The sequence below is a fragment of the Zeus faber genome, assembly GCF_960531495.2.
Source record: "Zeus faber genome assembly, chromosome: 2".
In the NCBI taxonomy this organism is placed as follows: Eukaryota; Metazoa; Chordata; class Actinopteri; order Zeiformes; family Zeidae; genus Zeus; species Zeus faber.
Genome location: NC_137189.1, coordinates 50,839,503 through 50,864,994, shown reverse-complemented (window position 1 = coordinate 50,864,994; position 25,492 = coordinate 50,839,503). Strand labels below are relative to the sequence as shown.

The following is a 25,492-nucleotide window of genomic DNA, read 5'->3' as shown; positions in this document are numbered from 1 at the left end:
GTCATTCCCAAATAATATCGTTTATCTTCTGTTTATATATATATATATATATAAATACACACATATATATTAATCCAAAAAATATTCTGATATTTAATTGAGTCAACATTGTCATTGCTCGAGTGAGTCATTCTGAGGCACCAAACACAGTCACCTGCATCATTCATCATTTCAGTGAAGTTAAAGTAAACCCTCCATGATTTTTTTGATTTCATAAAAGGATTTCTTCCTAAAGCCAAGCTGAGATGTTTTCATTTTGTCCGACTTCGCTCTGACCTTTGACCTCAGTAAAAGGTGATGGGGGTACCTACTCTTGGCTGGGGGCGCTGGGGGGTGGGCGTGGGGCTGGAAGCCCCCGGTGGGGAGGCCGATGGTGCTCATCCTCTGCACCAGGTTGGCCACCGTGCCCGCACTGCGCTCCTTCCGCTGGGCCGGAGAACACTCCTCCTTCGCCTCCACCTTGCTCTCCTTCTCCGCCTTGCTCTCTTTCGCCTCCTTACTGTCCTTCTTCACCTCCTGAAAGAAGGGAGACAGACCAACAGGGTCATTATCCACGTTCAGAGTAAAGATGGTGACACGTGCCGAGGTCCACATCATTCGCATCGTTTCAGTCGGTGCAGTCTGTGGATTCATTGGCCTGAAAATGACAATTTCTCCCAAAAAGTACAGTATAGTGTATTGAACTAACATCAGTCATCCACACACTGTTCTTCATGTAGTAAATCATTATGCCATATGCGCTAAAACACGCTCATCAACTCACTAATCATGGTCATGTTGTCATCCTTAATAAAGTTGCATTTTCGACTTTGCGTCTTCCTGCTTCCAGAACGCTGCATTCTGATTGGAAGAAAGTGTCAGCATGAACGGAGCCACAGGTTAAACTACCTGCGCTCCGGGTGCTGGGGCGGCGCTGCAGACAGGTTGGGTGTGAACGCTGTCCACGCAGGAAATGAACGGCTGGACACACTTGGTAGTTTAAAGTGGTAATCTATACGTTTATTTTGTTTCAACAAATAAAAATCCCTTTTTGATATTTATCCAACATTTATTCAGCTGGCACTTTAAAACAAGCGGCATTCCATTTACTGGCATTATGCCTCACAGCAAGAAGGTCCTGGGTTCGATTCCCACCTGGGGAGCTGTTGGCACCGTGCCCTGGTGGGTTATCTCCCAACTAGGAGCCTTTCTGTGTGGAGTTTGCATGTTGTCCCCATGCTCACATGGGGTTTCCTCCACCTACCATCAGTAAGGACCCCCACCCAAAACATGCACAACATCACCATCGTCTGACCAGCGATGAACACTCGTCACCAGGTCCCCGGGCGTCGGCGAACGCTGCCCACTGCTCCTGGCTGCCCCCCCGGAGGAAGAACAAGCCAGGACGGTTCAATGCAGAGGACCCATTTCACCGGCACCACCCAAAAACCATGTGTGTGTGTGTGTGTGTGTTTGTGTATATGCAGGTGTTGTAGTGCGGTGCGTCATGTGACAAGACTCTTCTTCTTCTTCTTCTTCTATGCAACTGTTGGCGGCGGGGTCCGCCTTACCTGACAAAAGTGCAGCGATCAGGGCTTTATTCATCTTTTATCCTTGGTCTTATGTTTAAATATCAGATGAATGCTGAGAATTAAACCAACATCCATTTGACATTTACCATTCAGACATTTTAATATACATCTAGTTAGATACAAAATTAGTCATAAGGGCTAATATGCAGGTAACATGCAAACATTTTAACTAGTGTGTGTGTTTGTGTGTGTGTGTGTGTGGTGTGTGTGTGTGTGTGTGTGTGTGTGTGTGTGTGTGTGTGTGTGTGTGTGTGTGTGTGTGTGTGTTGTTCCTGCAGCATGGACTGAATCATGTTTGTGATTTAATTGTTTCTATTAGTTCTGATGTCAGATGTCTGAACTGGGCTGATCAAATAAAGACACCTGAAGGCCTGAAGAAGTAAGAACATGGGTTTGTTTAGACACAACTCTTGGATTTCTCTGGAATGCAACAGGAACAGCAACATCCCAGAATATCTTCCAAAGCCACCACATAAGCCAGTGTTTCAGTGCTGGAGGCTGTGTGGTGCAGGGGAAGCTCCACTCCTGCTAAATCTGTCACGTAACGACCACAACCAGCACTTTGCAGTACGTCGTAAAGTGCTGCCTCCATGACAACGGGACAAAGTGCGAGCTGCGGTTTGACATGACGACAGGTTGCAGAATAAAATGGGATTTCAACTCCAACGAATGAATGAATGAATAACATGAACATGTATATATTATAAACACCATGTCAAACTGATATCTTAAACTCTGGTGGCTGGTTGAGGTCCTGTACACAACTACTTTCATCTCTTTCACAAATTCCGTTTCATTTCGTCCGTCTCGTCCGGATCCTGATCATTTCCCATCATTCAACCTTTTAGGTTTCAAAGTGATAACGTTGAAGCTCAAAGTCCCTGCAGAATGTCTTTTTATTATTGTTGCCAAACAAATTATACTTTAGAACTCTACTTTACAGCGGCTAAAAAAAACTATAAAATAGACAAGAACTCAAAAATGTGATCCAGGGATTTCAATTTTTTTATTGACATAACGTAATTTATGTTTGAATGGAGCAATTTACGTGAATGGTAATGGTATTTCGGGTTCAATGACTTTGCAAATGTTCATGTGAATGGCCTGTATATATGGTCTTATGTCCAGAATATACGTACAGTATGTCGACATACGTCAATATATAAACAGATATAAAGGTATATATAACAGTACATTACTGGTATAAACTGCTCCCGAGGCAGGCAGGCAGATGTTTATATACTGTATATATCTCATGATACGGGAGTACTTTGACCGCTCTCTACTACACAAGATGCGGTCATCTCCCAGCATTGAAACCACAGTGAGAAAGTAGATTTGTGTTGTGAACCCTGCGGTGGGACCTGGTGGTGGTCAACCTGGAGATGGACGCCACGATCTGCATGATCATGCTGCTACATATCGTCAGGGATATGTAGCAGCATATAAGTATCTACATTACTAATGATGAGTTATGAAAGCACAATTAGCCGTCTCCCAAAAAATAAATAAATAAATAAATAAACAGAAGGTGTCGAAAAACATTGTGATATTTCATCTTGTCAATATTGCTCCTCCCTCTGGTCCAAAACCGAGAGCTTGAAGCAGAGCTCCTCTGTCCACCCTGGACACGCCCACGCACGTGCGCACAAACACTGATTCACACACTTGTCATATGAGCTGAAAACCAACCGAAGCCAAAACTCAGCTTGAATCCCCATTTTAGTGATTATGCTCTGCTGTTAAACACACACAAACATTAAAAAACAACACTTACTCTAGTTCTGTCCCCATCATGACATTTTAGTTGCCGATCAACCGCGATTAAAAATGCAAGTGGTTTTTTTTTGTTTTATGTGACTATCATTGTAGAAGCTAATAACACAGTTAATTTTCCGTTAACCCAACTGATGGAGACATCCTCTGCATTGAAAACTTCAAACATGGAGTTAAAACGTCTCTTGAATTTGGATGGAATCATGATTGGGGAATCTAAAAAGTTACACAACTTCCCAAAGAGATGAGGATCTGCTCAAATGATGAGGAGGATGTAACTAACCCACAACACACAAGAGACACCTACGTTAAGGAACACAACCTGGTCCTTCACACTTCACCCTGACGCAGACACACACGTCCATACAAACACCACAGATGTGGTGTGGAACTCCTTCACTCCTCAAACACACATTCTAACCACCTTGTGTTCTCAGACGTCGCTCTCCCTAAACCCTCTGCTGATGTTTTGCTCTTCTGCACATTTCTGTTTCAATTTAATTTCTCGCTCTACTTCCGTCATCTGTCTTCAGTGTTCTACCGTCCATGTCATTTAAAATACCTCAGCCCGTCCACAGACACCATGTCCGTCTGGAAGCAAACTGACCAAGACAAAACAGACGGCCAGGGAACAGAGGAGAAAAGGAAGGAAAAGAGAAAGGAAACGAGAGAAAGAGAAAAAGAGCAAAGTTCAGCAGGATCCTCTGAGCTGGACGACAACCAAGAGAGGAGGAAGAGGAGGGAGAGGAGGAAGAAGAGGGAGAGGAAGGAGAGGAGGGAGAGGAGGAAGAAGAGGGAGAGGAAGGAGAGGAGGGAGAAGAAAGAGAGAAGAAACAGTCTTTAATCGTCACACGACACTCCACAACACATGCTTGCACACACACACACATGCACATGCTTGATGGTGCCGGTGAAATGGTTCCTCTGCTTTTAACCATCCTGGCTTGTCCTTCCTCCGGGGGCACAGCAGGAGCAGTGGGCAGCGTACGTGGACGCGCCCGGGGACCAGGTGATAAGTGTCCATCGCTGGTCAGACGATGATGGGGGCATGTTTTTGGTGGAGGTCCTTACTGACGTGAGGTGGAGGAAACCCCATGTGAACACGGGGAGAACATGCAAACTCCACACAGAAAGGCTCCTGTTTGGGAGATAACCCACCGGAGCACGGTGCCAACAGCGCCGGAGAGGAAGAAGAGGAGGGAGAGGAGGAAGAGGAGGAAGAAGAGGGAGAGGAAGGAGAGGAGGGAGAGGAGGAAGAGGAGGACGAAGAGGAAGAGGAAGGAGAGGAGGGAGAGGAGGAAGAAGAGGAGGAAGAGGAGGAAGAGGAAGAGGAGGGAGAGGAGGAAGAAGAGGAGGGAGGGGGAGGAGAAAGACGAGGAGGAAGAGGAGGGAGAGGAGGAAGAGGAGAAAGAAGAGGGAGAGGAGGATAGGAGGGAGGAAGAGGAGGAAGAGGAAGAGGAGGGAGAGGAAGAGGAGGGAGAAGAGGAGGGAGAGGAGGAAGGAGGGGGAGGAGAAAGAGGAGGAGGAAGAGGAGGGAGAGGGGAAACGGTAAGAGGACAAAACCAGATGGAAGGAAGAAAGGAGGAAAAGGCAGAAAAAAGGAGGGATGATGAAGGAAGGAGATGAGTGGACTGGGCCGAGGAGAGAAGGAAGGATGAACGGAGGGAGGGAAGGATTTTTCATGGTCCTTCACCATCTCACTGTAGAGTTTGCGGTTCTCCTGGAACCATTTCATGTCAGCAAGTAAATCCTTTTTTTATAGCACTTTTCCCAGCAGTAGCGTTCCAAGGTCTAAGCAAGTATTTTGTTCTCACCAAGCAGGTTTCTCTGTTTGAAGACAAACACCTTGACAGTTCTTCTAACTTCATTATTATCTTATTTACCCTGTGCTGGCAGCGTGCTGCACATACAACACACAGTATTTGTTTCATTGCATGTAGGACAGAGTTAGTTGCAAGTGGAGCTCAACTTGTCAACCTGCATTGAAACTCTTTATTCATTCCTTAATCATCAGTAACTCTGTCCTGTGGACGACGTCTAACTTGTGTATCTTCTAACTTTATTCATGTGAGTGGTTCTAACTCCCGTCGCTGTTTGAATTAAGTTCATCTGTGTGTGGACATTTACTTTTGTAATTTACAACCACAGTGTATGCAGGTCTTTGGCACGATATTTGATAAGATCGAATATCACGATATTTGCAACCGTATGCGACATTTTCCCAGTACGTAAATATTGCGACGGACAGAGAAGCAGAGCACACGCACAACACACAACACTGGACGTGGTGGCGCAGTCTGCTGGTTAAGATGCGGCTCTATGTTTTTACTTGCATTTCTAAAATGATATCATAAAGAATTATTTTTTAATAACTGTCATAGAGAGCTGCCAAGTCTATACATACAGTTTTTCCTCACTCGTGCTTGCCTGGCGCCCGTCACTGTTCGCCTGGTGAACGGGAGATCCTTTCAACACGCACGTTACGTCAATGCCCACGTGCAACTTCCTAGTTGGAGTGAAGCGATCCGTTCTCCAGGATACGCCATAAAGGTTCATAAAGGTTCACCGTTTCACCAAAGTAAACAAATACAGACGTTGGATCCTGGATGTATTTAATGTCATTGAATGGAACCAAAAGAGCGTCGTGCGCAACGGTGCGTAACGGGAACGACCCCCTCCGTCAACAAGGACGATAACATTGTGTGTATTGCGATATTTGGGCAGGAATGCATCGCAATAAAAAAATCACCAGAGCCGACTGAACGCCTCCATCTGTAGCTTTAGCGCCGTTGAATGACAACAGACCAACGTACCGAGAGGACAGGAAGAAAGATTCCCTTGTGAAATAAGCCGAACAGCCTGGCATGTTGTTATCTTATTTTAGTAAAGCGGGGCTCAGCACTAACTTTTCAAAGTGGTTGCCAGGCTGACAACCAGGCATCAGGTTTTGGTTGCCGAAACTGAAAATATGGTTGCCATTTTTAGTCGCCTTATAATTTGAGTCATAAAGGTACTGTGTTGTTGGGGCGCTCGTCAACAACAACATGTTGAGCTCTGCGTGAAAAGAACAATTACGTCAAATTTCAGCCTTTAAAGCTAACTTTACAACTGCCCAAAGCACACCTTAACTACATCGTAATCACATAGAGACTGTCCAGACATATCACGACGTACGCTGTGGGAAACACTCAAAGCCTATATCAGAGCTCAGATAATTTCTTACACAGCACCCATGAATAAACAGAATAAATGTCTCAGAGGAATAGAACAACAACAACAACAATCTAGAACAGATCTGGACAAAAATTCACCCACACCCACAATCACCCACATCACGGCTCTACAAAGAGCCTCTCCTTTTACAAATGGAATTCGATACTCTCCTCCATCAGACATAGAAGAATCTACTGAGAACAAAACACTAATTCTATGAACATGGAGACAAAGCAGGTAGATGACTCACAATCCAACTCAGACAAACATCCAGTAACTCCCAAATTACAGCGATAAACACTGATAAATGTTCAATACAATCTTACTTAGATGCACTAGATATCCACACTCTCAATTCACACACTCAGCCCTCTCTTGATAAATCACTTACTGCAGTGAGATACAAGCTGCTACTCCCTCCATGCGGAGCGGAAAGGCCCCGGGACCAGATGGGTTTCTGATTGAGTATTACAAGACATTTTCCTCCAAACTAATACTCATTCTTAAAGCAATGTATGACGAAACACTAGACTGTAGCAGTCTACCGCCAACCCTCAGGCAAGCAGCTATATCAGCACTGTCAAAAGAGGATAAAAACCCCACGTGAGCGCTCAACCTACAGGACCATCAGTCTCTAATGCTGCGACGACAAAATACTGACCAAATGTCTCGCAACCCGGTTAAACGAGGTGCTACTTACAATCGTACATCAAGACCAAACAGGTTTAATACCAGGTGACAACCGTTCTCTCATGTGAGGCCACTCCTTAATATATTACACTCCAACCATCCAGTTCAGCTGCCTGAGGTGATCTTACCACCAGACACTGAAAGGCATTCCACAGGATCCAGTGGGAGTACTTGCATGTAGTCTTCAGGAAATATTATTTGCAGGAAAAGTTTCCCTTTTCCTGCAAATAATATTGGTAAATCACTAAAATACGAATAATTCCCTTTCAGAATTGAACATCAATCCTTCAAGTACCTAGGCGTAAATATAACCAGTTCCTTAAAAACTCTCACAATGGCAAATTTCAATGCAATGCTAGAACGTACGGAAGCAGATTTAGAACTGTGGTCTTGTCTCCCGATTTCACTAGCTGGACGTTTTGACACCCTCAAAATGACAGTATTACCAAGATTCCTGAATTTATTTCAAGCACGCCCCTTTGGCTACCAAAACAATTTTATTAAACTAGGAAAATATATCTCAACTTTTGCAGGGATGGGTCTGCCTCATGTTCTCCACTATTACTGAGCAGCAAATATCTCCAAGCTTACATTCTGGGTGACAGCTTTTTCGGATAAAGATGGCCTCCTTGTAACAATGGAACTCACCTCACATGCATCAATCTTCCTAATCTCCTTACTATCTGCTCCTTTGTCAGCACACACTAATACTAAGACTTTTTCCAACCCCGTAGTCTCTAACTCCATTAAAATCTGGATTTCCCAAACATTTCAATCTGAATCAGATAAATGCTCTTTCTCCACTGTCTCTTAACCATCTCTTCACACCCACACAAATGGATTCAAATCTTGCAGGTTGGCACCGACACGGATTAATCTTCTTTGATGACAAAATATACCCCTCTGTTAACCCCAACTGCCCTAGACGCAGTAGCCCAGTTTCATTAGGACACATGTTGTCATGTCCATCCCTGGTCAACTTCTGGTCCTCTGTAGTCGACTGCCTCTCAGTGCTATGTTACACCCCTTGAACCCAATCCACTCACCTCCATCCGCTGAGTAACACCAACGAAAATTCATGTTACAATTGCACAAAACAAAGCAATAGCATTTAGCAGCTTCATAGCACGCAGACTCATTCTCATGAACTGGAAATTGAACAAACATTCCCCTGATGGATACACACCTTGCAATCCTGCAGTGACGGCGACCAACACACATGAGTTCTCTGCTTTTGACCCATCCTGGCTGGTCCTTCCTCCCGGGGGCAGCGAGGAGCAGGGGGCAGCGTACAATCACGCCCGGCACGGTTACAAGTGCCCATCGCTGGTCAGACCACGAGGGTCTGCATGTTTTGGGTGGGGGTTCTTACTGATGTTACATGGCGGAAACCCCATGTGAGCACGGGGAGAACATGCAAACTTCCTACTGAAAGGACCCTCATTGGGAGATAACCCGCCAGAGCACGGTGCCAACAGCGCTCCAGGCGGGAATCAAACCCAGGACCTTCTTGCTGTGAGACAGCAGTGCAATGCACTGTGCCACCGATTGAATATGTAAAAGGACTGACCCTCTGATATACCACACTACCTGACTGATGTCTCTCTTATTCAGCTGATTGCTTCTATAACCAATGCCGGTTTTTGATTATTATTATTTAATATATTTTCCTCTCTCCTTGAACGTGGGATATTCTGCCTCATTTCATTGCTCTTTTCTTTTGAGCGTGCTCAAGTTGTAGTTAACTGTACAGGGATGAAAACACATGTATGGTGGAAAGAGGTCTGAAACATTCCTTTGGTGTTAGCCGATGGTTTTCCGACATGCATTACAGTTTTCCGAGCCCATGAAGGCAGCATCGCTCCTGCTTGTAGTGCTTTCAACCGGAGACGAGAGCCTACTGGACACGCCTTAAGCCCTTTCCCATACCGCCGGATAAAAAATATCCAGAAAAGGCAGTAGGTAGACATTTCTCTTTACAGAAATGTTCCATAAAGGAAAGTCTGTTCCCACATGGATGACTGTTACGTATACATTATGTCATGCTCACGTGAGAGGTGTCAAATATCACGCGAGACTAGGCAACAGAATCGGTTTCGTTTTTAGACCAAGGCTTCGCTCCCCGTCTCCGTCGCCTCGTCCGTCCTGGATGGTGTCTGTTCCCTCCGCTGACAGAGCCCCCATCCCAGCCCCTGAATACAATAATCCGAAATCCAATGTTATTAACTGAGTGTGATCATTTTCAACTTGTCCTACACTCTCTGCCTCTGGAGAAGGAAGGTTCTCCTCCCCTTCTCCCTGTCCGCTCCCTCCGTCTCCGTCTCCGCTGCAGCCGGCGGGCGGAGCCAAGCGTTTGTGCCCGATGCCACCGCACCACTAACTGTAAAAGACACGTCTAGTCTGGTGGCATTTTTAAGAAGGAAAATAATAACATTTAAGAATATAAAGACGTGTTTCAGTTTCTCGTCTTTGCAGCCGAGCGCCACGGTTCAGACTCGCCATTTTTTCCCAATGTTTTTTTTTTCCCCCGAAAACAAATAACTTCAAATATTTGCACTAAACAAGTATTCGGAAAAACCCACAATATGATCCGGCTCCACCCCTACTTTACAGCAAAGTTACTGCTTCCTTTCCCACACACTTCCATTCACAGCTGTACCAGCAATTTGCCAGAAATGATACAAGGTCGAGAGTGAAGAAATGTAGGTAAAGACTTTTTTACGGAACATGGACACTGGATCCCTTTCCCACATGACACCAACACAGAACATTACCAATACATTTACAGCTTTCACTGCAAGTGGGAAAGGGGCCTTTAGTTGTAGTGTAATATCAGAGAAGGAGTCCACTGGTTAATGGATCGCAGAGAGCGTCGTTCTCTCAGACGGGTAAAAAAAATTGAAACGCTAAACTGGGCTGCCCAGGCAAGAAAGAGAAGACCCATCATGCATTCTGCTTTCTCCTTGTTTACGCTGGTTTCCTGCAGCTTCAGGTGGCGATCCATCACACACACACGCCGACAAACACACACTTACACACACACCCGCTGCAGTGTGTCCTGACCTTGATGAAGTTGTCGGGGAACAGTCCCTTCTTGCCGTTCAGCTCTCCCTCCATCCATCCGTCCTCCTCCACGCGCCGCACGTTCCTGATGACGTCGCCCAGACGCAGCGTCAGCTCGTCCTCGTGCACGGCCTCGTACTCAAACTCTACCACCACCTCTGTGCGCACACACACACACACACACACACACACACACACACACACACACACGTACACACACACACACACGTACACACACACACACACACACACACACACACACACACACACACACACATACACACACACGTAAACCTCGAGGGCTGAAATAAATAGTTTCATAATAGGCTTGGGGTTAATATTCGATAATATCCAATATCCCGATATTTGCCACTATATGCAATATCTTCACAGTATTTAAAAATCCCCCTCCCACCGATCCCCCCCTCTCCATGCGTCATGCGCAGAAAATAATCTTAAGGAGTCTACGAGCCGTGCCCCGTTCCTCCGTGCCCCGCCCCGCACAGTTTTGAGTTGTTTTACTTGGAGGAAGGGCGCTCGGAGAGACGATTCTCACACATAAAAATATATATTTATAATTCCCCATTGAAATGTAATGCCTGTCTTGTAAGCTTGTTTTGTCCTGTTATTGTAATGCACACTGACTGACTGGTGAACGGGAGATCCTTTCCACACGCACGTTAAGGAACGCCCACGCCCGACTTGTGATCTGCTCTCTGTGATCTGGCATTCAAAGTTCACCGTCCCTCCAAAGAAAACAAATAGTGTCTTCATTGTACGTGCATTTATTGTAATTGAAGGAAACAAAAACAAATGCTGTGTGCAACCCTAATGGGAACACTTTCTCCCTCACTGCTCCTCCCCCCGCTGGTTCCATTGTTGGTGCCAACAAATACCTGGTCAACAGCAAGGACTTGAAACCATATCTATGTATTAGGAGCTGGAAAAGACAACGAGACTGAAAGAAAGACAGAGCAAGGAATGCAAGACAGGATATTAGGCAGATGAACAGACAACAACAGGAAATTGCTTCATCTTCATCACTCGCTAAAAAACGACCGACTTTTCAGATTGGATCGTTAAACATTTTGAGGTTTTATCAGAAAACATTTTTAGCCCGGCCCTAGTAAGTGACATTACTCGGCACAAACTTAAAATCAAATGTCAGGGTTTGGATCCTCTTCACAGATGAGCTCTAGTCCCACAGGGAAGAAGAGTAGAGCTGCACCGCTCTCTACGGGTGGGGAGGTTCAACATGGCTGCACGGCTGACCACGCCTCAATAGTAACTGTGCCTTTTTGCTCGGGTGCTGGAAAAACAGGGGCAGTGTCATCACAAGGCTGAATGACATCAGAGGAGCGGTTCAACAGGCAGCTCATACGATCAAAGTGTTACATTTAAGTTCATCTTACATTTAAGTTCACCTTTTTCTAATAGAGCTGTAGAGACATTGTGGAACGCTCGGCACCACAGACATGTCAGGACTTTAATCTACCGCACAATCACAACAACAGATTCATTTATGCCCTGCCTGTCTGGTTGCACCAATGCCTGCTGACTCTTTGCTGATGTGACTGTCTGCTTGACAGTGGAGGTTGCTTCCCTGTCTGACTGCTAACCTGTCTTAATTGTCGAGGCAACAGGCTGCATGATATTTACCTGTCTGTCTGCCTGACTGCTTACCCTACGTACCGACCACTAACTAATTGGTTTAGTAAAGTGCCTCCTGGGGAGATTTTAAAACCTGGAGACAACAACCCACAAAAGAGGCAGATTCTCATCAACACTAGAAGATATCATGGATTTACACTTCCTGTGTGTTAAATGTGATCTATATGCGCAAATCTGATATGTATAGTGAAAAATGCAGATCACATTTTAATGCGAAGCATAAAAATAGTGTCACTCTAGTGTAAGTTATGTAAATTGAATGGGTGCACAGCCTTCTTTCTATTAAAAGAAAAAAATATGATTTAATGACTGAATATTCAAATGCTTGTGGCCTTTCCTGTTGAGCTGCCTGACGCTGCAGCTACACCAGGAACCGGCTTTGCTTCATTCCTTTGAGTGTCCTTGTGAAGGAGGCGACATGAAACAAACAGTATCAGTGAAGCGAGATGATAGGTGGAGACTGGTGGAGGGCTGCTGTGGACCTGCAGGTGGAGCAGCTTCTCTAAGTACGACTCCAGGGATAAAGAAGCATCATCATCATCATCATCATCTGTAGGATCCTCCACAGGAGCCAGAGAGCGAGCGCTGGCTGCTCCGACCATGTACTTGGACGGACAACCAAACTGAGATAAACCAGCACTAGAGCACATAGAGTTTCCACAGACGCAGGCATTTAAGGAGAGGAACGATTAAGCCTCAAGACTAAAGGAGACTTTGACCATCAGAGCTGTCGGCCATCGATGCTTCTGGAAGTGATGGCATTTCTGACGCTTGTCGTTTGCCATATACTGCAACTAAACATGTCATTTGATGTTGGGCAGCTTGATGATGTAGATGTTAGAACTCAGAATCAAATCCATAAAATTGGATCTATAAGAAGAATATAAAATAGTCTGAGAATAGGTATAACACAACACATATACTGTCGTAAAGGTCTCTCTGTGTCAGTAGCCAGCAGCCAATCTTTACTCCTTCTTCCTCTATTTTCAAAACAATCACCGCTTCTCTCTTTATATTGCAGAGATTGGTTTAACTTGCATTAACTGTGGTCGCAAAATTCCAACAACCTGCTTGCAGAATCCAAGAACCCGAATGAGATAAATATCCAGATAGACAAGCACACACAGCCACTGCACACACCAGTTATTACATCATCATCTGATCGCAAATATTTCAGCAGTTTAAGATTTCTTTGTGAAATCGTTATTCCACTATTATGGTGGGATAAAATGAAAAAAGAAAAGGAAAACTAAATTGTCAGAGATATGTGTACGACTATTAATCATCGACTAAAATGTGATGATGGTGGCAGCTGCACAAACGGACGGAGCAGAGCGTCGGTCCCAGAACGGTCGTTCAGAGCAGAAACACCGGAAGAGATACGGACGCTGTGCTCAAATGAACACTAGCAACAGATTCCTCCTCACGCCCGCTGAATCACTCCAGACTGGAAGTCTGTTTTCCTGCCTGATAAGTGCACTGAGCACGGGGAGAGGAGATTGTCTGGACAAACCCACAGACTTGAGCAGAACTCAGGAGCTCACATTTAAAGGGACACAGCAGTATTTTGGGCAGCGAAGCTGGCGGATCCCCTCTGCAGCCTGCACTGACACGACAGTGGTACTGAGGTTTGCATCCAACGCTGGGTAAGATACACAAAAAGATCATTTTCTATTCACAACAAAAATCACAGTCTTATTTTTAGGTCAGTTTTTCCTTTTTCCACACTTTGAAGAATAAGACCAAATGGATTGTATTGTCCCCGGAGGAGCAATCACTGTCTCAGGAGATATAAACATCCAGTGAAACACAGAGCGCTGTTGTTTTATTGGCCGATTTAATTCCTTTTTATTTTGCCAATTGAATAATCTGTAAAGCCTGCTGAAAAGGAAGTGGTATTCCACGAGGCTGCTTTAACCACCGCTTTTCTCCCCGTATGGAGAAATCCCCGAAAGAAGAAATAAATGACTGTAAACCTCGTTTCCAACTCACACTCACACACACACACACACACACACACACACACACACACACACACACACACACACACACACACACCTGTCAGCGGGAGGTGGAAGGCTCGTCACCGCCTCCCTCTCCAGGGAGCAGGGACCCAGACAGGACGGGCTGACTCCACAATAAATACACCATTGGATCCTTTTATTTTGCTATCCTTTTAAAACGTCTTATTAAGCGATTGTTTTCACCAAACCTCCACACTGCGGACGGTGAGACCCGGTGCTCCGTCCGGCAAATGACTTCTTTAACGTCCTTCGGACAGGGTTGACAGAAAGTGAGCGAGCACGTTGCGATTGTTTGAGACTGCAGTGGGCGGGACAACAGGGAAAAACGCCCCATTTTCATTAGAGGACATTTAGCCATGTCCAGCTTCGAACCAATGGTGTTATCTTTGTAGGGTCAATGTAGATAAACTGCTAGTTGAACAGGCCCACTTTGAGGTGTTTGCACTGGGAGGCTGTGCAGAGGGCTCCTGGTAGGAAGGAGGAAATACCTCAAAATCCATTTAACAGCGCACAGGTGGTTTGTGTGTGTGTGTGTGTGTGTGTGTGTGTGTGTGTGTGTGTGTGTGTGTGTGTGTGTGTGTGTGTGTGTGTGTGTGTGTGTGTGTGTGTGTGTGTGTGTGTGTGTGTGCGTTCAAGACAGTCCCACCAAGGGCAGAGCTTTTGAGGTTCTAAAATTCCTACCGACACGTCAGCCCTCCAGAACCAGGTTCCCACTTTCCTCAGAACGGGAAGTGAAGTCAGACGGCCTTGGTCTGGTAACCCCAGGCGTCAAACAGAAACCAAAGCAAATCCTCTATTTTGAGAGATGGGTCAGGGCACTCTGCAACGCGGTTCATGATAAACTCCCTTTTGGAACCGGTGCCAGGATCAAGGCATCGGTGCTGGTACTGATAACACCCCGCCGTACTCTTCGGTGATTCAGGGTTCAAAATACACGAAAACACCTCGGATTTCCTCAGATGGGTCATCTGTTCTTCGCTTCCTTCTGATTGGCCTTAAAGGACTGACACGTAAGGCTCCTTCACTGATAAAAAAAAAAACAATTTTAATTTGAATTGAATACAATTTTAAATTTTTTAATTTGCAAAAAACAATTTTTTTCAGTTTTTCTCAACATAAAATTAAGAGTTTGGGTGTATATTTAATGTTGAAAAGACCTAAAAAATACAGATGACAATAATTGAAGGACATTTTTAATGCAGAGCCAATGACTTAAATCCATGGATTTTTTTTTTTTCATTCTTTTCCATTTTGTTATTCTATTCAACTGTGTAGTCTCTTGAGAAACCTACCTTCGGAAAGAATAAAATCTTAATACGCTGTTGAGTTTAATGGCTGTAATGCTGCTTTGTCAGTTGAATTTCCCTTTAAAGGAGCTGCAACACAGAGCACCATGTTGGCACGCAGCCAGCGCGACAGCCATTTCCGCCATCGCATTCCTTTCAATTGTGACACACACACACACACACACACACACACACACACACACACACACACACACACACACACACACACACACACACACACACACACACACACACACACACACACACAGACACACACACACTTTAAGCGATGAAAGAATTAAGCGATTGTTTGGTTATTGATAAGATGTGTCCAAGGCTGCTCACGTCAGGGTGACACACACTTACACAAATAAACACAACAAATGGCCCCCTGCAGTGGTGAAAGTTCTAACTCAGTGGTTTTCAAACTAGGGATCGAAACCCAATGTTGAGTCGTAGACTATGACGATGTGGGTCAAAGAAATCTTGCAAATTACAAACATCTCCAGTTAAGTTCTTTTTCATGTTTCCTCCTTATTTCAGTTAAACATGTTTGCTCTAACTCGCTGCCCTAAACGTTTGTCAACCAACAGAACCAGTAAGGGCTTATGAAGGTAAAAAAATGAATTTAAAAAAGCCCCGTACGAGTCCTGAGGCATTGAAACGCTGACATCGCTGACTTCAGTATACTTAGCAGACGTAGTGGTGGTGTTCCATGATGGAGCAGGAGGTCTGAGCATGCTCAGTAGCTCAGTTCTACATCTAGGATTTTTTCCCTCTGTTAAGTCAGCAGCACAACATGGAGGCCCAGCGCAGAACTAACGTGTGAAATCATCCAAACAACCTGAGCATCTAGGAATATGGAGAGCGGACACGTCTGAAGTACAGCGCTGGATTTCCAACGAGCTGGCCTGTGCTGGTGCCGGTCTCCTGGGACGCTGCCTGGCTGCAGGCTGCTGGTGTGCCACACTGGATGTGGGTCACTGGGTCTGCATGATACACCAACACCAAACCACAAAAGGAGTCCGATCACAACCGGGACTCAATGTCACAGACCTTAAAGAACAGAACTGCTTGCAAATAAAGTGGAAAAAAAAAAAAAAGGTGTACAGTATCTAGACAGACCTTGAATATCCAGACAGTTCAAATACACCCACCTACCCATGTAGGAGCAGCTGTGCAACGCTGACTACAACATTTCCCTACAGAACTGTGTGTACCACCAAGCTGAGCAGAGCATTACTTTAAGAACGCTCAGTTCTCGCAGAGGTGGGACTTCCGGGTTCAGAAGGTAAAAGCCCTCACCGCTATGACAGTCAACAATCTGGACTTTCTAATAAGCATCAACCCAGAGGTCAGGCTGTCAGTAACGCTAACCTCAACACGGCAGGACTTCACCTTTATTAACCAGGAACTGACGTCCACTGGCAACAAGGAATAACACACCTTCACTGCTCAGTATACACCACTGGAGCCAACACCCACAAAATCTTTATTAGTAGAACTCCATAATCTAGATCACACACACACACACACACACACACACACACACACACACACACACACACACACACACACACACACACACACACACACACACACACACACACACACACACACACACACACACACACACACACACACACACACACACAGATATTGGGCTTTCGGGTGAAATTTCAGGATGAAGCTAAAATGCACTATAACCTTTACAGGTGAACTTCATTTGACCTTCTCTAAACTTTTGAATGCACATGTCCAACTGTTCAATGTTCTCCAACAAGGAGCTGAACACAAAAATTCACAACAGGTGTTTGATCCATGAATCCACCAATAAATGTCCTGGTTCAATTAGAGTTGGTATTTAAAGTCCTCTTCATCATGCTGTTCACATGTTGACATCATGAGACCAAGACCACACCCAACAACTGATCAACAGCACCTCGCCTGGTGAGGCTTCAAACAGGATGTTGTTAGAGGGAAGTGGCCACTGAGCTTAGAGTGTCACAGAGCGTCATCAGCAGCTTGCAACAGAGATACAGAGACTGGAAGAGTCACAGAAAGGCATAGAAGTGGACGTGCTTTGGCCACATCCCACACTGATGAGCGCTTCATTGTGAACAGTGCCCTGAGGAACCGCAGGATGATGCCACTCAACTCCAGACACATTTAAGGGAGGTGAGAGGCAACCCACCGCTGTTGTTGGCTTTTGTTTCAATACATTGTTTGAGATGAGGAAATCACCATTGCATCTTCTACTTAAATGCACTTTCATCATATATTATCACTGGAGTGTCAACTTTTTACATTTTCCATAAATTTCACCCAAAAGCCAAATATCCCTACTTACTACTTTTTTTATATATATATATATACACACACACACACATATACACACACACATATACACACACACTAGTAGGATTCTATAAATCCAGATTCCATTGTCCAAGTTTGTCCATTAAAACTAGGGCTCACCAACATTAAAAACAATCAAATATCATAATATCTTCTGACGAATACCTTGATATTGATCATTTCACTATATTTTGGGATGAATATTTTTGTTTCATTACGTATTTACCCAAGAGAAACATTTGAGAAACGATCCTTTGCAATGTGGATGATAGGACTAAGCAGGTTGAAGCTTGGACTTTGATGTGATGCCGCCTTTAATAGCAGGAAAAAACATGTTGCCAAAAATGATAAACCAATATCCAAGGTGATATCTAGCCACATATCACAATATTGACATAATATCACAATATTGACATTATATCACAATATTGACATTATTTCACAATATTGACATTATTTCACAATATTGATATTATATCACAATATTGATATTATATCACAATATTGATATATCAGCAGAGCCTGAGCTGGGACCACCAGGGAGCATCAAAACCAGGACAAGCGACACAGAGGAAAAAAGCTGAAAGCGTCATGACCCAATAAAGTTTGTGCTGTGAAGAGGATGAAGAGGATGAAGAGGATGAGACTCAGAAGGAGCTGACCATGAGACGGGGAGTGAGACATTAAAGACATTGGTCCTCTGGGCTCAGAGAGTGCCGCAGGATGGTACAGTAAGAACTGCAGCGTTTCACAACATCCACCACGTCATAAGTGATGAGCACCACAGTGTTTAAGCTCAGATAGTGACGACGACTGCAACGGAGCATTACTTTCATTATCAATTATTATTTATTACTTTCTGAATTATTTGATGACTCCGTGTGATCATTTAATGAGACTGAGCAATATTATTCAACAATATTTTTCAACCGATGCCTCAAAATCGATTTGTTTTGGGTATTGCTGTTAAGGTATTTCACACAAGAAACGCTGGGAGAAACAATCATAAGTGATGTGGATCTGATGACGGTTGATGAGAACACCTGGAACAGTGTTGTTCACTGTGATGCTCCAGAAATATCAGCACAGCCCAGAACATGTTCTCAGCACATGCATCCATATGTGGCCCAGCCCTGTTATTTCAGACTTTCAAATGTCAGCAAAACAAGGACACTTTATACATGAAGGACTCTGAGAGTGACTGCGATCTGATTTCACATATTATTATTATTTAAATCCCATTGATGAAGATACGTTGAGAATTTCAGGATGTGTGACTTTAAAGGCCAGAAGAAAGCTTCCATGTTGTCTGGCTTTCATGACGGCCAACTTTACTGCTGCCTGCAGGTCATCAGGACAGACCTGGAAGTCTGAAATCAATCAGGACACTGTTTGACACACACCACCCACCCAACCACCCCTCTAACAGCTCAAAGTGACACACACCAATTCTTCAAGGCTTCCTTAGTACTGGAAAGAAAGACAGAAAGAGAAAAAGAAAAACCAAGAACATTTGAAAGAAAAAAGACAAAGACAGGAAAACAGACAGACAGCAGGTCTGTCTCTCATCAGATCAATGTGGCAGAAGACAGCTTCGTCACGTCATAGCAGAGGATTGATACCACTTTTTCTTTTACGATATTGATCCCCATACTGCGTATCTGCCAATACAATACTAATGTTTACTCTTCAACAACCAGGAAGCTTTCTATGAGATGTTTGTACTGATGCTCTGACTCCAGGGGAGGATCCAGAGGCTCAGCGCAACTTTCAGGAAGTAAAAAAAGTTTGATCAGTGGGTGGCAGCAATCGAAGACACGACTCAAGTATTTAAGGAAACAAGCGTGCAGGTACAAAGTAGTTTGGAGAAGACGTGGGAGGGAATATCAACACAAATGACCACAGGTTCTGACCCAAATAAGCCTTTATCTTCTGTCATCCTTTCGCTCTCCCTCACTCCCACTCTCTCTCTTATCTGTCTACCCACCTGTCTCTGTGCATCAGTCTCTCTCTCCATGGGAATTTATTCTTCCATCCATCCACACATGTCTCTTTCTCTCTCTTCTGCTTCTCTGTCCGTTCTCCTGCTGTTTGTCCCTCTCTCCCTCTCTCTTTTTCCTGTGTGGTTTCTGCTGGGACATAAAGGGGAAACAGGACACAGTTTCCAGGTCACGGTTTCCGTACGCTGCACTTCCTGTCGGGGCTCGCTGTCAATGTGGATCTTACATAACAAACACACACACACACACATAGACAGAGAATACAGGTGGAAACATAGAAACAGAGGGATGAAGACAGGAACATAGGCAGAAAGGGAAAGAAGTGGAGATAGGAATCAGGGCTGGATAACCACACAGCTACATCTTCACATCAAAAATCCAACACGAAATGAAACTGGTTCAAAATGAACGCTGTGGCTCAAAATATCAAAATACATTTCTTGGGGTAACTTTAAACAACTTTATTTTCGTGGTGCCCACAGAATGGATTTTCAAGGCAAAACTGAGGTTAACGTCACTGGGAGATATTGGTGAATGCACTAAGCAGGAATTACAGATGTCAATTGTTGAGAATTGTCCAATTCTATTCCTTTTTTGCATTATCACTACATACGACATGATCTCTACGTAGAAGCACAGAGAAGAAAGAAGCCTGGGCAACATGACTTGGCGTGTTGGTTTCTAAGAAGACGACCACATACTTTAAGGATGTGTCCTCCCCTGGGAAAAAATGGAGATAGAAAAATATAGAAACAGACACAGATGATAGAAACAAGTACAGACGGGTTGACTCTCTGCCAGGCAGGCCAGCAGATGCGTAAAGCAGACCCTGACCTACTATCTTGTCACTCCTCCTACTAGGAAGGAGGAAACTCACAACCGCATTCCTTCCTTCCGAAGCGAGGACGCCGATTGGACCGACGGGGGTACAGCATGGATGGAAGGCGGGGCAGGTGGGGCAGGTGGAAACCATTTTTCTTCATCTTAATTTACGCAAGAAAGGTGCCGTAACCTCCACGTGTACCTGCCAGGAACACGCCCAGGAGGAGCGAGCGGACGAGGAGCAGCCCCAAGGCTTTCGGGGGAAACGTCGCCGACTTATGAATCTAACAGAACAAAGTCTTCCAGAGTTGGGATTTACAGCTTTCAACAGACTTTAGCTGGATACAAACAAGATCCAGATTGACTTGAAACCTGCAGAAAATAAATCTCAGTTTTCTTTGGGGAGGTGGCTGGGTGGTTAGATAGAGGCCTCACCGAAGCCTTGAAGTGAGTCGGTGGAGACGGCAGCGCACAATGTGAAGGGCTTGCAGCCGCAGCTCAGACGTGTCCGAACAGAGCTGAGAAACGTTCTGCAGCAGGAAACCTGAGAGGAAGATGCATTCCACAGCACGGAGCACCGCGCAGCATCCAAAGCTGCAGCTTGAGTCAGGATTTCTACGCTTACTGCCGGGTGGGGGACGGGCGGTGCTGGGAGGTCAGGGTTTCCCCCAGAAAAGTTGTTGGGCCCGGTGGCAGAAATCTGCGTTGCGATTGGGTCCGGGAGACACGGACACGGTGTAGGAACCGGTGCCATAGTGGTACCGGGTTTTGGTACCGAGCCCAACGGGAGGTTTAAAACATCCTGCAGGAGAGGTTATTCACAGATAGAGGTGGAGGTAATCAATGCGCTGCACGCAGCTCCACAATGAAGAAACATTTTACCCATTTGAATGTTGATATTTTGATAGTTTAAAAAACAACCTTTAAAAATACACGAGGGGAAACCCTGAAGTGTTTCTAGTGGGAGCCAGTGATGAGAGGCTTCACCCAGTCTGGGGGCGAGGAGACATCAATTCATACTTGAAAAGGTCACCTCCATCATTTCACATCCTGCTTTCCTCTAAAGTGTTTCCCCAATCATACTCAAATGTCCCGCATTAGCAACGCTATGGCAACACGCGATAAACAAAGACCATTCTCACCTTCACTAAGAGCGAGCATCAATTATGGAGAGCGGACGTGAACACAGCGACACCTCAATCTGAAGTTTACAGCTGGAGGGTTTGTCTACACATCTGACTCAGTAGACTTGTTGTCACTCAGTAACAGAGGTGAACGAGTGAAGAAATGGTTTTATTTCACACCGAGTGGGCGTGGCAGCTTGGATAATCATGCAGCACTTTTTACAGTACGGGTTTAGAAAGAGCTGGAAATGATGAACCTTGGATGCTAAACTGAGTAGTTTGTCAAAATAGTTGGCAGTGACTCCGAAACAAACATACTAAAAGTCTAAGTCTAAATACTATAGGTGGATTTAAACCTTGACTATGTTTTCTTTGAATAAAGTGAAGCACATTGTTTCCTGTTTACATTTAAATTGACATTTAAATAATCCCAGAGGTTTTGCTTTGCAGTCCAGGTTAAAAAGCCTTTTCTTCCTTGGACCATGTTCCACTCCAACGCAGCGTTATGTCCAAGTGTAACTGCATGTGGTGACATCACAGAATTATTTTGTGATGCAGTGAACTTTGGCCAACAAGCCCAAGTGTTGCCTCCTTTCTTACACCACGCACTGCATAGCATGGTGGCAAAACGCAGAGCGAGTTGAATTTAAAACCAGTTTCACAGCATAGCACAACTGCTGGATAACAGCCTCGTCGCAGACAAACAGGCGCAGCGTTCCCCACCAGGAGCTGCAGGCTGTTGTCATGACACGTTGTTGTAAGTGCTTTTGTCATCCACACAGTGAGTCAGTGCAATGTTTTGACTTCCCACCAGATTCAGTCGGCAGAGATGTCGAGCCAACATCCCCCAAAACCCACCGAGGCTGCTAGTTGACTGCGCGTTTAACCGCTGGCCCAGTATAACGGTTCCAGGAAGCAACCAAACGGATGGTTAGGCTGCCGTGGCAATTAATGCTTTCCTCCTAGGGAGTGGGCTAGATGTCCCCAAGCACATCTCCACACCTTGGCAATATTCTTTACACACTATATGTGTACAGGCCATGCAATTATTTGCATTCATCATCGTTGTTCTATGAGTAAGTCCCGCTCTGCTGCTGTGAGAGAAACGTCAGGTTCTGTACTGATCCCTGGAGCCCTGCATTCCTCTGCTCGGCATCACATTCAACGATTGGCACAACGTGACTTTAATTAGTTGTGGGAACTGTTTGAGCTCAAGCAGCAACTTGACTCTGTTTTGAGGTATATGCACTCACTCCCCTGGCAGGCCTTCTGGAAGACCAAGCAGCGATGTGGCAAACCAGCTCCTGATAAGAGGGGGAGGGCACTGAGACGGACCTCACAGTTTGTGTCCATCAGATTGAGTCATCTAGTCCAAACGCAAGTCACCCGAGCAGTAAGTGAATTTGGTTTCCTACACACGATGGCTCCCGCTCGACGGGATGTGGGAGATTTTAACTGAGTACGTTGAGCCTGCAGAGCGTGCTGGGGGTGAGTGCCAGGGCTGCGGGCGGCGTGGGAACCTGGACGCTCGGCTGGAAAGAACGTCGCACGTGGCACCGGTTACCTGCTCGTCACATCAGCGCAGGGTGGAGGAAAACAGGGAGCGCTGCCAGGCCAGCACCCCGCTGAGGAGAGACCGGCTCCAGGGAAACTGGACCAACCATGAATGGACTTCAAGTGGAATTCAATACTTTTTACGACAAATTGGCCCAAACTTGAGAGCTTTGGAGAAATGGTCGTATCCATAAAGTGTTGGGGGTAAGCAGCACATATTTGGAACAGAAAGGTCACTATCAGGCAGAATATTCTATGAACTGGTATTAGAACAGTTTCCTTCAGGTGGGATAAGAGCTGAGAAGTTATTACTCCAGTTCCTAATTCCACATATTAGGAACTGGAGTAATAATAGATTACATCTAATATTGTGATGTTTACCTGAACTTTGGACAGTTTGATGACTTTTAAGGCCCAACGCTGTCATGTCAACATGAATCTGAGACATGTTGAGACTGTTTGGGGACTTTTTAAAAGTGTGTAAATGTCACGTAAATCGGAATTTGACACGTTTAAATACTTTCTTCGTGACTTTCAAGGCCTGGTATCGTCAGGTAAAGCTGGATTTGAGAGCGTTTCGGGGGTTGTGCGGGCCCGTCAGGACCAGGTGAGCAGGTTATCCAGGTGCAGTGCACCAGGATCCATGGAAATAGAGTGGAACGAGTCCAGCGTGAGCCAGAGCCCCGGCTAGCGGCTAACTGGACCCGGCTACCGGGTAGCCGTTTAGCTGTGGAGCTAACCGCGCACCCGGTGTCGGTGTGACTTTTCCGGGTGAACTGGGATCGATCCGCTCCATAAAAACTCCTCAGCCCGCAGCCGGAGCCCCGCGGCTCCACGGAGCACTCACCCATCCCGGAGAGGGAGTCGGATCCCGGGGCTTCTCTCCTCCGGCGGCTCGGTGCTAGCTCGGCTGGGCTGGGCTGGGCGGGCGGCCAGGGGGGAGTCGGGAAAAAGGGTTGAGTTCCGCGGGTAGAACGGGCCTCCTCGGAGCCTCCGCAGCTCCGTCCTGGTGCTTCTCCTCCAGGCTCCAGAGCAGGAAGTCCGCCGCGCGAGGAGGCTCCACCTCCAAGTGTCGCGATGTTACACCACGGGATCTGGGAAGTCCTGATGGATGCATGGATGGATGGATGGGTGGATGGGTGGATGGATGGATGCATGGATGGATGGATGGGTGGATGGGTGGATGGATGGATGCATGGATAGATGGATGGGTGGATGGGTTGATGGATGGATGCATGGATGGATGCCTGGGTGGATGCGTGGGTGGATGGATGCATGGATGGATGCATGGATAGATGGATGGGTGGATGGGTGGATGGATGGATGCATGGATGGATGCCTGGGTGGATGCGTGGGTGGATGGGTGGATGGATGGATGCATGGATGGATGCATGGATAGATGGATGGGTGGATGGGTGGATGGATGGATGCATGGATGGATGCATGGATAGATGGATGGGTGGATGGGTGGATGGATGGATGCATGGATGGATGCCTGGGTGGATGGATGGATGCATGGATGGATGCATGGATAGATGGATGGGTGGATGGGTGGATGGATGGATGCATGGATGGATGCCTGGGTGGATGGATGGATGCATGGATGGATGCATGGATAGATGGATGGGTGGATGGGTGGATGGATGGATGCATGGATGGATGCCTGGGTGGATGCGTGGGTGGATGGGTGGATGGATGGATGCATGGATGGATGCATGGGTGGACGGATGGATGGGTGGGCGGATGGGTGGATGCATGGATGGATGGATGCATGGATGGATGGGTGGATGGATGGATGGATGAATGGGTGGAAGGATGCGTGGATGGATGATGGGTGGATGATGGATGGATGGATGCATGGATGGATTGATGGATAGATGGATGGATGGGTGCTTGGATGGATGATGGGTGGATGCATGGATGGATGCATGGGTGGATGGACGGATGGATGGATGGGTGGATGGATGGATGGATGAATGGGTGGAAGGATGCGTGGATGGATGGATGGATTGATGGATAGATGGATGGATGGATGCTTGGATGGATGATGGGTGGATGATGGATGGATGGATGCATGGATGGATGATGGGTGGGTGGATGGATAGACAGATGATGGATGATAGATGGATGATGGACAGGTGGATGGATGATGGATGGACAATGGATGCATGGACGGGTGGACAGACAGACGATTGATGGACAGATGGACTGAGGGGTGGATGATGGATGGATGGATGATGGGTGGGTGGGTGGATTAATGGATGGATGGATTATGGGTGGGTGGATGATAGATGGATGATAGATGGATGGATAGACAGATGATGGATGGGTGGACAGATG

The 25,492-nt window shown here is 45.8% G+C and overlaps 1 protein-coding gene across 4 annotated transcripts in view; it reads right to left on the bottom strand.

Annotated features, from left to right (window-relative positions):
- Nucleotides 1-24,168, bottom strand: part of cd2ap (CD2-associated protein) — a 76,701-nt gene extending 52,533 nt beyond the window's left edge. For 2 of the 4 annotated variants that reach the window (XM_079996543.1, XM_079996544.1), the window contains exons 1-3: nucleotides 24,000-24,168; nucleotides 10,314-10,471; nucleotides 312-516 (exon numbers count right to left, since the gene is read on the bottom strand). In XM_079996543.1, the coding sequence (XP_079852669.1) occupies nucleotides 312-516; nucleotides 10,314-10,471; nucleotides 24,000-24,003 (367 nt within the window). In that variant the 5' untranslated portion in view covers nucleotides 24,004-24,168. Of the gene's footprint in view, nucleotides 1-311; nucleotides 517-10,313; nucleotides 10,472-19,639; nucleotides 19,782-23,999 lie in introns of those variants that run through there. The other 2 variants (XM_079996546.1, XM_079996545.1) reach the window with 2 other exon arrangements.
- Between the last annotated feature and the right edge of the window lie 1,324 nt (nucleotides 24,169-25,492).